This window comes from Protomyctophum parallelum (assembly GCF_964188405.1).
Source record: "Protomyctophum parallelum genome assembly, chromosome: 5".
NCBI lineage: Eukaryota > Metazoa > Chordata > Actinopteri > Myctophiformes > Myctophidae > Protomyctophum > Protomyctophum parallelum.
Window position 1 is genome coordinate 40,474,339 of NC_139702.1, and position 14,867 is coordinate 40,489,205.

The window sequence follows — 14,867 nt, forward strand, 5'->3', positions numbered from 1 at the left end:
TTGATAAAGACACTGTGATTTTCAGCTATTGCTATAATTTGATTGTGAAAATACTAATGGCCGTTCTACAAGCTCACAACGCCTCACACTGTGAGGCGTTGTGAGCTTGTTGGCCAGTTTTTATCATAGTTGATTACTTTTGATGCAGCAATGTTTTTGTTTTTTTTAGCAATGGTCCTTTTTTTAGGCCTTACAGATCCTTCAATCTGGGGTCATTGTCTCTGGAGAGGTTTGGGCATTTCTGTCAATACAATAATCTGAATATTCTCAAATATACTGTGTTTTTGTGTGCATGTGATTCTAGGTGTCGGATCAGGAAGAGGATCCCTGAATCCCCTACCAGAACTGCTCTGTTTCAAAGCACTTAATAGCACTGTTATGTTTGTTTCACTTATGTATGTTATGGGAACTTTTGAAATAAAGCACTGTTTGAGCATTATCCTGTTTGCAGAAATGTTCCTCTCTTTACTTGCCAATAAAAGCCTAACCGTAAAAGGGATAGAAGTTGCTGCCTGGCAGAAACCTCAATCAATGCCCTATACTTGATCATACTACAGCACACACAAAAATGGCAGATCCACAAGCTCGAAATGCAGCACGACACGTTTTCAGCTTGTCAATCTGCTATTTTTTAATTTGAAATCATGACGAGTAACAGTTTGACAGAATACGCCAGAAAGCCTATACTTTTTCAGAACTTAGGTTAGAAAGTTTTTGTAATTTTTCTTTTTTGGGGGGGGTTTCTGAGCTCCATTGCACCCAAAAAACCTGAACTTTTAACATTCAGTAGATTTTATGTGGCCTGGGCTTTTTTGGCTCAAGCAAGTGCTCTGATTTGCCTGTGGAGTCTAAAATTCCCATATATGAAAAATAATTTGCCAGCAGATGTCACTGTTGATGGATTTTGCCCGTTTTCAATGCAACTCAAAAGGCTTCAGAACACAGAAAACCGCAGAAAAATTCAGGTGTGAAATGGAAAAGAAATAAATTGTCCTCAAACCTTTAAGCATCTGCCTCAGATCTAAATGAATAACCTCCAACTTTGTCAATCTTTCTAAAATAGACAGGTCTATTTGCAAAAATGCAGGTCGTTGCTCTCTTTTCTTTGTCAACTACCAGGAAAGACACCATTTTATAAACAGACATACTTGATTAAAGAAAAAGCACTTGCCTAGAAATCTTATGTACATTACTTGAGCAAATGTACTTGATTAGTTTCCACTACTGCAATTTTGTCTGGCCAAAATAAAGTGAAACTGTAGCGTGGTTGCTTTTTTTTTCTGTTGGCGAGTGCTATCATATCCTTAGGTGTTGAGATTAAAGAGAATATATGGGTCTTGTGCTCTTCATTTCACAGATGGAGAAATCATGAGTCATCATAATAAAATGTCATTAATCGTCCATTGGCATAATAGTGTCCCAGAAGGCTGACTTCAGACCTGCAATTATGATGGTGGGGTAGGAAATGGCAGCCACTTTACATTAGTCATTTCAATGCATGATGACCATGGGGAGAAAAAGGAACTAATGTGAGTTGTGCAATGAACCGTGAGATCGTTTTTTTTATATATTTTCTTCCTTACCTGCCCCGTCTGTCTCTATCTTAATTCCATTTGGCCCTGCATCTCATCTTTTCTAAAGAGTATGGTGACCTCCTGTTGAGGATTTGAAATAAGAGAGCTCACAAATCATAAGCAAAGGAAATTACTAAAGTTTTTAATGAGTTCTTTCATATTTTAATAATCATTGTCAAATATCTCTCTTGCTCTATTTCTCTCTCTGTCAGGATAGCTCATTCATTTAATTAAAATTATTTTAATTAATATAAAATGAGTTAATACATTTATTTGGTTTGACGATGAATTGATCTGATTTTAGTATCTGGGCCTGGCCATCTCCCCTACCAAATAGAATGCCTTCTGAATCCCCCCATCATAGTATATAAAAACCAACAGGTGGTATTGGGGTGGTATGGTGGAGGGTGAGCAATAATTCAGCAGTATCATGGGACAAAGCAGCATTATGACAAATTCCCCATTTATTCCCCAAAGTGCCATTTTAGTCAGTGTGCCATGTCATTGTCAACATGAATTTTAATGACGCCACATCCAACCTAAAAAAATCCAACCTATTTTCATTGTCCACGAAATATAACATTCCCAGAGTTTTAATGAATGTAGTTGCCGGTAGGCTCAGCGTGTAATTTACATACAGATGTGGGGGACTTAATTTATCTAAGTATGTTTTTTTTTTGGTACTCAAACGAAGTGATCACCCTCCTTTGTGCCGATGTTGGCACCAATGTTGATGCCAATAGATTCTATTCACACACACCCTCGCATGTTTATCTACTTGCAGAGCCTGTTCCCACACACTATCACCTCTGCATTTATTTATTTTAAAAAGTCACACCTGTGTGAAGTGAGGGGCGCTCTTGTCGTACTTTCTTTTGTCCCCACAAGTCTCAATATTTGCCATTGACAATATTTGTCCGCCAAATATGACGTAAATCTTGTCCCCACATGTCTCATATTTTCCATTGAAAGGTGAAATTAGGTCAAATGTATGCCAAATATGAGTACATTTCTACGATGACAAGAGCGCCTCTCACTTCACACGGTTTTAATATATATTTCACTCTATGCTACAAAGCCAAATGCCCTTTGAGGACACATCAAGACGTTGTTTAGAGCAGAGCTGTTTGCAGTGGAGTCACGTCCACTCTCTGCATGCTCTCTCCGCTCAAGGGACCATTCTTTTACAGTAATGGCAGATCATCAAGCCTCTCAATAGTTCTTGCCTTTAGCAGCAAATAGCAGCAGTGCAGAAGAATAGAACATTTATGATACTTTTCTTTTCAAAAAACCTTTTTGTTGACGTTAACAAAAGTTCACAGCTGGGTTTATGGGCAATATAGGCCTACATCTCATCAATAATTCATTGAAGCCATATGATGGCAGAACATTAGGAATGATGCTTTTCTTGTGTAAAGCTCAAGCTATCAAGTAGTGTATTGTATAGTGTATGAAAAACGAACAAAACAAAAACAAAAAGTGTGAGGCCAATGGAATTAGGATTGGATGTGTATTTTATCCTGACTGTTTGATGTACCTATTGTATACAGCTGTTTATTCCACTTCCACTGGGGCGACTGTCGCTCAAGAGGTAGAGCAGGTCGTCCAATGATCCATGGGTCGGCGGTTCGAATCCCAGCTCCTCCTGTCTACATGTCGAACAGTCGAAGTGTCCTTGGGCAAGACACTGAACCCCAAATTGCTCCCGATGTGCTGGTTGGTACCTTGCATGGCTTCCGCCGCAATCGGTGTATGAATGTGTGTGTGAGTGGGTGAATGTAATGCACAATCTATGTAAAGCGCCTTGGATAAATGCACCATTTACCATTTACTGACCTGTACTACTACTTATGTGACATACAGCAGGCCTATTGATCTTTTGAGGTCTAATCAAAAGAATATCACTGAACTAACCATCTGTGGAAGCATACATTGATCTGCAGTGGATCAAACTGCACAGTGCACACTGTCACACTCACAATCATAGCTAACTACTGCCATCTTGTGGTTAGTATACAACCAACTACAGGAATAGATCACAGGGGCACAAGAAATGAGAAACAGGTACAGGTAGGCTAACTTTTAGGCATGGGTGAGGGTAATGGCACACAGTGTGATAGAGAGGATTTTTCTCATGAAATACAATATGTTTTCTTCTTGAGCGGTGCTAAGTCATTCCAAAATCTGACTTTGTGTGTTTTGTTTGGATGTCGGATGTCGTTGGTAGCAGCACGGTTACTGTGTGTGTATATGATCATAATACATCATCATGATAAAAGGCACTGCTCACTTCACATGGGTGTGATTTTTGAGGGGCGCAAGGTGCAAGCCCCTCCAATGCTTGGCTTTGTTTGGGGAAATGAAACAACATCAGAGGAATTCATTAATAAGGCTACATATAAAACTAGAAAAGAGAGAATATACTTTGACTACCAAAGACGCATAAGTACTCAAATGCATAGAAGGCACATATAGCACGTTACATTGTAGATCAGATTTGTATTAATTTGTGCATTAATAATAAGATCTTCAAAGTAACAATTGAAGTAACAAATGCTGTAATTGTAGAAGTAACAGAAAAGGGTAGTAAAGTATGCATGCACGTTTTGTTGTCTTGTTCATCGCTCACCTACCCAAACTTGGGTTGGTGATTTGCAGGTCGTTGCTCTCTTTTCTTTGTCAACTACCAGGAAAGACACCATTTTATGTGGAATTTAACAGGTCTTTATAATGTATTCATTATTTCTGAGAATAAAGTTGGTGTGAATGGCCTAAGAGAAATACTTTGTTGAAAGAAAACATTTATATGCATAATGCTACAAATATATATATATATATTATATATATAATCACCATGCAGGCTTATTTGGATTTCTAAATAGTGCAATATATTTAGTTTGTGAACATCATATCCAAATTACCGTATGTAATTATTTGGAATAAACCAAGATTGCATATTTTGATAAAGGATACTTAAAGCAATGCTGTTGACTTAATTTATAAACAGCTTACTATTTGAATCAACAACCAACCATCTCTAGGCCAGTATGTCAAATTCCTCTCTCCTACCATCATCTACAGATGTGCATGTTGGCAAACGTTAACCTTCAACATAGTTTCAACAACTGAAGAGATTGTGTGTAGACTGTGTCGACTTATATAAAGATCTTGTTTGTCAGCTGCTAACCTCCCCTTTAGTCTCAGTGCTTGTCATTATTATCTCCCTTAATGTTTTGACGGAACAATTTCATGTGTGTTGAATATAAACTTTATTTTCTTTATTCTTACAATAGCTGTCGAACATCCGACCGATCGGCTCTTAAAAAGGAAGCATGTTTATAGTTTCAACTTCCCCTCTCTCATTCTGTTTCCAGAAGGATGTCATACTTGCTATGAAGAGCAGGAGAGAGAGAGAGAGAGAGAGACAAGCGCGCACACACACACACACACACACACACACACACACACACACACACACACACACACTGAAAGAGGGTGAGGTTCTCGCTTCTTGTCTTCACAGTTGGTCCCTCCATACCGCGGCGTGTTGTCTTGCTACAAACATGCTGGTTGTTTGCATTGACTCCTGTCTCTCACTATGGATGTACACTCTGCTCTGCTCTGCTCTACAGCACTGGAGTAAGTATCACACTAGTCTTAATTTAATCCAGATGTTGAACATCTGAATCTTCTCCTGATGACCTTCTGTTTTGTCACCTATTTAGAAAGCATTATAGGCCTATACTGTCTGTATTCTTATTCACAGATTTTCCAGATAATGTCAGTTGAGGAAGATTATTTTCACGTCTGCTACCCAGTTCCTCAGTTTCTTTTCAACCACATTCACCATGGCATATCCCTTATTTTGAACCCATTTTAACAAGAAATTAAATAAATATCTAGAATAGCACACATTGAATCTACATGCTCGGAATGCATTGCTTTGTGATGTGTTTTGATCTTGTAGTTCAACTATTTTAGCTATTTAGTGTACAACAAAGATAGGGCTTAGGGATATTTCACTCTTTTCTTTAGGGGGAGGGGGGTCATTTCATCATCTACTCAGGCTTTTGTGAACACCCCGGACAGGTTTTAAGTTGCTTGATTCAGTATTTGGATATTTGATATTAATTTTAGCTGCCCTGACCCCTTCCTATAAAAACTCAATTTTAACCATGATAGATTCATTGAAAACACCGCATGTCCTTGGTTCGTAGACGATAAAATGACCCCCCCCCCCCCCCCCCCCAAGTGAAATATCCCGTTAAATTAGTTTTACTAAATTAGTTTCACGCAGCTCAGGTGTGGAAGCATAATTATTCTCTTCTCTTTGGGTTATCTTTTCCTCTCCTCCTCAGATAGAGTCTTATCATCCACCATCACTCCCAGAGTTCTCCCTGCCCCCGAGCTTAAGCAGACCACCAGGACAAGGGACAGAGTAGTTCTAATCTGTCAGGCTCCCGAGGGACATCTTGGGACAAACTTCACACTTTTCCGTGACCAAAAACCGGTAAGTTTGGTCCGTTGTGGTGTATAGGCAGACAATAATGATACTGGACGCCGACATAATATTGAACACTTTTCAAATATTTTCCGTTTGTTGTTATATATAGGCCAAAATAAAATAAAACTTACAGTGAAAAGTGAATTTCCAAATGTTCAAAAATAGTAGTGTGAGTAACACATCACGATATGATGCAGGGCTTAAGTGGTCTACTCCAAGGGGTCCTTGAGGGAGTTCCAGGGGTCCCCAGATAAATGATAGTTATGAACCAAATGGACCCTTATGGGTCTGTAACTCTGAGAGTGTACACTAACACAGTTAAATTAACATTGATTTTACAATATAAATTGGGCGTCCCAGAGATAGAAAAGCCATTAAATGGGGGTCCGACCATAGGCTAATGCATGTCAAACTGGGGGTCCTTGAAATTAAACAGGTTGAGAATAACTGCTAGAGCCGTAAATATCTTCTCTTATGGGGGTCCCTGGCATGTCTCTTCAAATGGGGGTGGCAGGCTAATTAGTGTCAATTTGGGGGTCCTTGACATGAAAAAGTTTGGGAACCACTGGTCTACTACATTTCCTAAATGTTTTGTGTACTTTTTCAACTCCATATTCCATAATGCTACTAATCTTCTCTTGGAGGTGGCTTCCGTGGTGAACCAGCATGGCACTGAGACGGCTCAATACACTGTCACTGTCACTGTCGGTGGAGCAGGTCTTTACTGCTGCCTGTACCAGAACAACCACGGAGTCTACAGTGGCTTCAGCCAATACCTCACACTCAACACGCAGCAACGTGAGTGCACTTGTGTTCGCGTGTGTGTGTGTGTGTGGGGGGTGGGGGGGGGGGGTACGTGTGTGGGTTTGTGTGTATGTAATTGTTGCATTTATCTCCAGCGGAATGAGAAATTATCTTTAGGCCTAGTTTTGGATGCAGCAGGTTATCCAGCTGTGTGCATGGGGTACAGAACAATAAACACTTCCATCCGCCTTCCTTCAACAGCCACCAATAACTAGGCCTACCACAGATATTCTCTGTGGTAGGCTGATGTAAGCTGTGTGTTTGTGGGAGGCAGTGACATCCTGCACCTCATATAGAAACACGCACGCACGCACACACACACACACACACACACACACACACACACACACACACACACACACACAGACACTTCAAACAGTGCTCTGCTGTGTAGACGGTTAACAGAGGATGTGGTGCTGTACGCACAGTCGCACACACCTGTAGCTACTGTACTGTACTGTACTGTATGTGTGAGGCTGTTTTAAATTTAAGGTGGCCTATTCTTTTTACACAATTTTAGTCGTTATGCCAATTAATTCCTCCCCAATCATGTGTCTGTGTTGTCACTGCTGTCGTCTCCTACTGACTCACCTGCCAGTGAGGAGCATTTTATTATTGTCAAAACGTATAAAACATTTAAAAAAGAGTCCTGAGGTGACATGTGGATTTTTAACACTCATTTTTTTCACAACACAACAGCTAACTATCATGTAGCTGGGGACCCCCTGGAACTCCCTCAATGACCCCTGGGGGTCCCCGGACCCCACTTGGTGACCCACTGCTCTAGTCTAAGTGATATGTCCTCTTGACTCCCATGCAGACATGCTGCCAGCTCCCAAGCTCTCTCTCCAGGAGGATGCAGGAGGTGTGAGGCGCCTGACGTGCACCGGCTCAGCCGCCTTCCCCGGCTCCGTGTTCTCCCTCTACCAAGTGGTTAGGCACACTGTCACAATTATTACGTAAAGTCGCCTGATCGCAACTATTGGAGATCATTTCAATTATTATTGCATAATCGTCAGACCTGCACGCTTATATGGATAAACTATTTCTGCTATTTTGTGATTTTTATTCCTCCTTATAATACCCGATGATCATGTTTTATGGTGAAACAAAAATCATGGCAATTTGTGATTATGAAGCCCAAATGGCGAACAGAAATACAAATTGTAGCGTTCCAATGTTCAATGAAAAAAAAACGTAATTAAACAATCATTTGCGTGACTTAAATGTTGTACTGGCGACAGCCCTACCAAGTGGACGGTGGCAGTCCGCTCCTCCTCCTCCCCACGGACCCCACGGCCACCCAGCGCGTCCCGGTGACCCGCCACCACGCCGTGTTCCCGCTGCCCGTCCAGGACGGACCCTCAGCGACGTGGTACCGCTGTCAGTACACCGTCCTCCTGGGACAGGACTGGAGCTCCTCTGAACACAGTCTCCCTCTGGCTGTGTCCACACCTAGAGGTACTGGACGTGTGTGTGTGTGTGTGTGTGTGTGTGTGTGTGTGTGTGTGTGTGTGTGTGTGTGTGTGTGTGTGTGTGTGTGTGTGTGTGTGTGTGTGTGTGTGCGTGTGCGTGTGCGAGTGAGAGAGAGAGCTAAGGAGAAAGAGGGGGATATAATTCCCAAATTGCTGTTTCATCACATATTTAGTACATCACATGCTTATATTATACATTATTTATCATTTGGTACCGGTTGTGTTTATTCTGTCTTTCAGGACCTACACCTCCTTCCACAACAGGTAGGCTAGGACCGAATATTCACCATTTCATACTCAAGCTGTGACTAATTTGATTTAATATTAGTTTTATACTATTTTGCACTTTAAGTTAACTATTGTGTACTAAACACCATACTACTGTTCAAGGAAGGCGCAGGCTTCGACTATCGAAAACTGTCAAATGTCGTTAATCTGCTAATGTGTAGAAATTGGACCCGGAGATTATAGGGCTTAAGCAAATTTAGCCCAGCGTCTCTCCTACCAACAATACAGCATGGAATTGTGGACAAAATCTTAATTCTGGGTCTGCAAGGCTATATCAAATGGTGGTTCGGTGGCTCAAATGCTGAGTACTATAGACGGATAACAGTCCACACTAATTATTCATAATGTATAAATGATGGATAAGGGGTCAGGACAACTAGGCCTTTTCGTGGAGGGGTCAGAATAAAGATTTGACCTAAACTGTTATTCGTCTATAGTACTCTTGGACCTTGATAAGTTGATATGAATAAGGTTTAAAACCACTGGGTTAAATGAATATGGCAGTGTAGTTGAATGGTGAGTGTTGTAATGTCTTCAGGTTTATCAGGTGTGGACTGGCCTCTGGTGCTGGGCTCTGTCTCCGCTGTGGTCATGTTCTGCTGTGCACTGGCCCTGGTGGGGGTCATCGCATACAGGAAAGGTAAGACAGGACATACTGTACATTATGCACAATAAATAATACATTATTTTCTGCATGTTCTCAGCGTGACGTAACATTTTGTTTTATGTCACTCCACCCTTCTTCTTTATAAAGTACAAGCAGTGGCCAAAGAAAAGAAGAAAAGGTACGTACGTTTTTATTATCTTACACTTACATTGATACAAACACATTCAAGCTATGGGAGATTTTCAAAAAATTGCAGAGAATCCTCAGTGGTGTTAAAACAATGTGTGTTGATCTTCTCAGAGAAGAAGCACAGTTCTGGACCAAGGTTCGTGCTAAGGACCATGTTGTTGGTAAGCCCTCCTCTTCAAACCACATTCTTCTCCCTCGTTTCATTCAGGATGTCCTTTGACTCGCTAAGGTTCCTATAATTAACTTTGATGCTAATATGCTAATGCATAAACGGGACACAGACACAATATCTGGGTGGGGCATTCATTTCCAAATTCCAAGTAGGCCAGTGCCCGTTGGGCACCACCGTAGAGGCCCCATGGGCATCTCTCTAGTATTTTCTAATTGTCAGTAACCATATCATAACTGTCCTGTTCTTCCACAAATACGGTTAATGAATAATATTGCTCAATGCGACGGTGCAGGCATAAATCATTTTTTCGTTGTGTGATGACGTCTATTGCTATTTCTGTGAACACTCTCTGCGTATATTCCGTAAATGTTCCTACTAATAACATCATCATGGTCAATTCAAACATTTATACAGTATTTCAGTGTAATCATTTTCCAAGAAGAGAAAGGCCTATAATCTCCATCGTTGATGTCATTTGTAGTCCGATTTCAGAACCACCAATGATGAGACTCAGAGTGAATAGATAATTGTGTGATCTCATAATGTGCATTAGTGAGGAACAATTATATGAAAATAAGTGTTCCTTTGAGTGGTTAATATTGTGATCTTTGTGTAAAAAAAACGGAAGATATGTTTATTAGTTTTTATGTGCTTTTCTTATTCATTAACTGATACTGATAAATGTGATTGTGATTTTTCTTGTATTCACAGACTATAATCTCAGGCCAGTGAGCTTAGACTGTCAGGTAACTTTTTGCTTTCATAATGTTGGAGAGTTAATCAGGGACAGGGACTACAAGTGAAAGTTGCTCAGTAAAACTTTATTTATAAGTTAAATTCATTAGTAGCCTATCCAAACAATTCGAATAGACTACACCACACATATTACATAACAATTTATTCAAGTAAATTAATATACGTTGTTACTGTCCCCCCTCCCCCCATGACATATTGTTGCATGGCTTCCTGAAACAACACTGCTCTGCTTCTGAACCTTGTGACATGAAGAGCTTTGGCAATAGACCAGAAGTGAAGTTATAGAGTAGACAAATCCACAGAGGGGTGACTTGGCACAGTCACAGCTGAGGTGTCACATTAACCACAGCTTGACACCTCAGCATTGATTGCCTACACGTGGCCTACAGGGCACCGCTCCACGGATTCGTCTATACAAGCCTACTTATAATCGTTCGTTTAAGCTACATGCACCTTCTCTGGAATTTCCTTCCTATTCACTTATGTAAACCTTTCACATTCCTTTACATGTAAACATACACATATACAGCGTACTGTGTATTCTGTATGCATAGACCGTGCGTGCTTACGGTCTATGCACGCACGCACGCACGCATGTATAGTACCTCTCCCACAACAAACGTACGCTCCATGGGCCACTTTACACTAGCTACTGTAACATCACTCTCATTGGCTAATTAATCAGATAAGCTAGACTGCTAGAGGCTGTCAAGGCTTTCTCTGTGTTCTGTTACTGCACAGACTCTCCCTCCCGTTGGCTCCCACAATTCGCTAACGCAATGGTTTTCAACCAGTGGTCCTTGAGGGAGTTACAGGTGGTCCCCAGCTAAATGAGGGAGAGTTGGTAAACAAATGGACCCTTATAGATCTTTATCTCTTGAGAGTGTAAAATGAAACCCTGTACGGGTCCATTTGCATTCATTTTACACACAAAATAGTGTAGTCCCGCCCCCTCATTTTCCATATAGACTTTTCAAAAAGTATTTATTTAAAGAAGTTTACGCTGCGGACAAAGCCAACTCGAGTTGTGACACACCATGACAATAAACACAATGTTTTGGGCCAAACAAAGAATTAGAAATTATTTGTTTGGTCCAAAATATTGTGTTTGTTGTCATGATTTGTCACAACTCCAGTTGGCTTTGTACGACGCTTATAAGGTCTTTAAATAAATACTTTTTGAAATGTCTATGGGAAAAATGCATTGGGAATTATTTCCTGGGCCTGGCGGCTGGCGGCGTCATGAAAGGGGGCGGGACTGCGACGCTCTATTAGAGAATGTAGATCAACGTTTCCCTGTTATCTCTTCTAATGGTACCAACATCAATACAGCATAGAATTGTGGACAAAATCGGCTAAAGTTTTGGGTCTGAGAGGCTAAATGTCATCAAATGTTACGTGGTCCGTGGCTCAAATGCATAATAAATAGTTTGAAATTACTAAGTACAATTTTGAGGTGCTTTTCCCAGGGCCGGATCATGTTTAAAGTTCCCCGGGGGCGGGGGCACTCTAACACTCTAAGTTAGACCCCGGACACCACTTTGACAACCATTGTCCTAAAAGGGAAATACCAGCCACCCTCCTCAGATATCTCAATCTTGAGCGTTGTCAAAACAATGCTTTTACTAACATAAAACCTGTCGAGCACGGGTTCTCTCCATAACTCTGATGGTTTGAGTTTCCAAAAGAATGCTCAAGGATCCATTTGGTTCCATTTGAAATTTCTGCTCTATAAAGCCAAAGTGCAGTGTTCTGCGTTTTTGGACACCAACTTATTTGCGTATCCCAAAAGTCAAATTAGTCAGCCTTTGTGATTTTGGGGGATCAACATGCAATTACCTCAAAAACAGATATCACTTATATGCCGATATCACATTTGGCTGACCAGTTGAAACACTTTTAAATACATTTTTAGTTATATTTTTTAACGTAATTACGGCACTTTGTAGCTTTGTAGGCCATTTTTATTTGGAAACCCCCCCAAGGACCCCGGAAGGTCCCTGGACCCCACTTTTAGAACCGCTGCTGTAGAGGTACAATGATGGCCTCTTCTTTTCACTTCCTGTTTCACAGCTTGTTGTTGTGACCTTAGAGTATATATATTCTATGGTTGTGACAACAAAGCTTGTGATCCACATCGCCAGGATGTTGAGGCAATTCAGACCGGAACTGAGGAAATTATGTCAATTCTAGTTTTCAAACATGCTCCTGTCATTCACGCATGTGTGTGTGTGTGTGTGTGTGTGTGTGTGTGTGTGTGTGTGTGTGTGTGTGTGTGTGTGTGCATGTGTGTGTGTGCACGCGTGTGTGCGCATGCGTGCGTGCATGTGTTTTATTTGCAGGATTGGGCAGACACAAGTACAGTCCCCAGAACACCTTTATGGAATGCTCTATCAACATTTGCAAACCGAACCCAAACTTAGCAGGAAAATCTCCCTCTCTCTCTCTCTCTCTCTCTCTCTCTCTCTCTCTCTCTCTCTAACTGTGACTGTGTTTATTTCCTCTCGCATGTAAAGCTTGTAAACTAAAGCAACATTTAGCAACACTGAATATATGATGTAAGTTTCCATCATTTCAGCAAGGTTGTACATTTCATGTGAGGATATTACATGTTTGTTCTTAAAGTTCTGAGTAGCCTACATAATACATACTGTATCTCTATTGCTGTTGTTGTTGCTGTCATCGTCGTTTACATAATTCAGCTTTTGTAGTAAAACTATAATTTGTGTTTCCTTCTCTTTCTCTTTTTTTAAACACACCAATGCAGTGAACATATATTTTTACTGGCTCTTCGACTTCTTACACTAAATACAGTATATTATATTGCACTTTATGTAAAATATGTGGTCAAGTAAATTGTATTCGGCCCAGGCCGTAGCGTAACGGTCTGGGCACCGGACTGGTAATCCAGTCGCATTGTGCCGCGGGTTCGACTCCCGGACCCGACACGGCCTTTACTGCATGTCATCCCCCCATCTCTCTCCCGTTTCCTGTCAGCCTACTGTCTGTCCCTTCAAAAATCAATAAAAGGCGTAAGCCGCAAAAAAATATCTTAAAAAAAAAAAGTAGGCCCAGGCCGTAGCGTAACGGTCTGGGCACCGGACTGGTGATCCAGTCGCGGTGTGCCGCGGGTTCGACTCCCGGACCCGACACGGCCTTTACCGCATGTCATCCCCCCATCTCTCTCCCGTTTCCTGTCAGCCTACTTTCTATCCCTTAAAAAAAAATCAATAAAGGCGTAAGCCACAAAAAGATATCTTAAAAAAAAAAAAAAAAAAAGTAAATTGTATTCATCCTTAGAAAGTGGTTTTTGACTGGGGGGTCATATTTTGACAGCACGATGACGTCTGTCACGATTTGAGTATTAGGATGTTGATATTCACCGATGCTTATAAGGTCGATTTTTGATTTACATCAACAGGGCATGTGAGCTCAAACCCACAATTCAACATTTTGGTTTTACGATGTTGTTGATATACATTTTGTATAAGTACTGCATCTTTTGCATAAAGTGGAAGGAAACTGGAACCGGTGATCAAGTTCCCTTGTAGTTCACCAGCAGGGGGCACTCTTTATACATCTTCACACATTGGTTGTTGAGAACAAACCTAGTAACCTACAGCAGTCTTTCAAGTTGACAAATGCCTACAGCGACAGACAGACGGTGTAATACTTTGATATAAAGCTAGTTCTTATGTGATACAGTAGGTGTCGGTGACCCTACGCAGTAGCCAATGAGTAATATAGCTTCATTAGAAGCATTAGCAAATCCCTTATCTCTGGTGTATAAAGTAACTGATATGGAAGCAAAAGTGCTGCAGGTATAGTTTTCACATAATATCTATCTCACACATGTACACACGCACACGCCACACACACACACACACACACACACACACACAGTATACTATCTATACTTACCGTGATACTGACAAGACACTGACCATGATACTGACCATCATAGTGACATGATACTGACATGATACTGACCATGACACTAACATGATACTGACCATGATACTGACTAGCATGACACTGACATGATACTGACCATGACACTGACATGATACTTATACTATATACTTCTATACTGTATAACTGCTACTACTCTTCCTTGCACAAGAGACTGTGATATTCCGCCTCATTTCATCTTTTTTTCCCCCCTTTTTTTGGGCACACATATTTTATATTTTTGTCCTGCTATCTGACTGCCCCTTGTTTCTTTCTCTATTCTGCTCAATTCTGTACCTGCAAAACGGAAGCTTGTGTTAAAAGAACATCACCCACTCTCAGCTCCTTACTAAATTACACCTGCAGTGATGTAAGTTGAAGTTGAGTTTGTTTTAGCCACAACAGTGCATGTGTTTTGGCCATAATATGTACACTGCAGCGTGTTTGTGCTCCAGACGCAGTGTGGTCAGAACTCATCATCAGAACCATAGCCAGACAGTATAAGAGGGCCGAGGAGGTATAGAAACACTTTGTACCTGTAATATGT

At 41.0% G+C, this 14,867-nt stretch overlaps 1 protein-coding gene across 2 annotated transcripts; it reads left to right on the forward strand.

The window, feature by feature from the left end:
- The first annotated feature begins 5,101 nt into the window (after positions 1-5,101).
- LOC310858180 (uncharacterized protein) lies at positions 5,102-13,050 on the forward strand. 2 transcript variants are annotated; one of them, XM_083764285.1, is made up of 11 exons: positions 5,102-5,213; positions 5,933-6,084; positions 6,723-6,876; positions 7,703-7,815; positions 8,127-8,343; positions 8,598-8,621; positions 9,184-9,285; positions 9,400-9,430; positions 9,553-9,602; positions 10,325-10,359; positions 12,712-13,050. In XM_083764285.1, exons 1-11 carry the CDS (start codon positions 5,138-5,140, stop codon positions 12,790-12,792), a joined length of 1,035 nt encoding a protein of 344 aa, XP_083620411.1. In that variant the 5' UTR covers positions 5,102-5,137; the 3' UTR covers positions 12,793-13,050. The 2 variants fall into 2 exon arrangements, with proteins under 2 accessions (XP_083620411.1, XP_083620412.1); XM_083764286.1 differs by lacking the exon at positions 10,325-10,359 and having other exon boundaries at positions 9,553-9,577.
- Positions 13,051-14,867: the final 1,817 nt, after the last annotated feature.

Bases quoted from the DNA above. Each gene is read 5' to 3' on its own strand.
- LOC310858180 (XM_083764285.1), top strand. From the start codon at position 5,138: ATGCTGGTTGTTTGCATTGACTCCTGTCTCTCACTATGGATGTACACT. The intron at 7,816-8,126 runs GTTAGGCACACT...TACTGGCGACAG, and splicing joins TGTTCTCCCTCTACCAAGTG to CCCTACCAAGTGGACGGTGG. The intron at 9,603-10,324 runs GTAAGCCCTCCT...TTGTATTCACAG, and splicing joins TGCTAAGGACCATGTTGTTG to ACTATAATCTCAGGCCAGTG.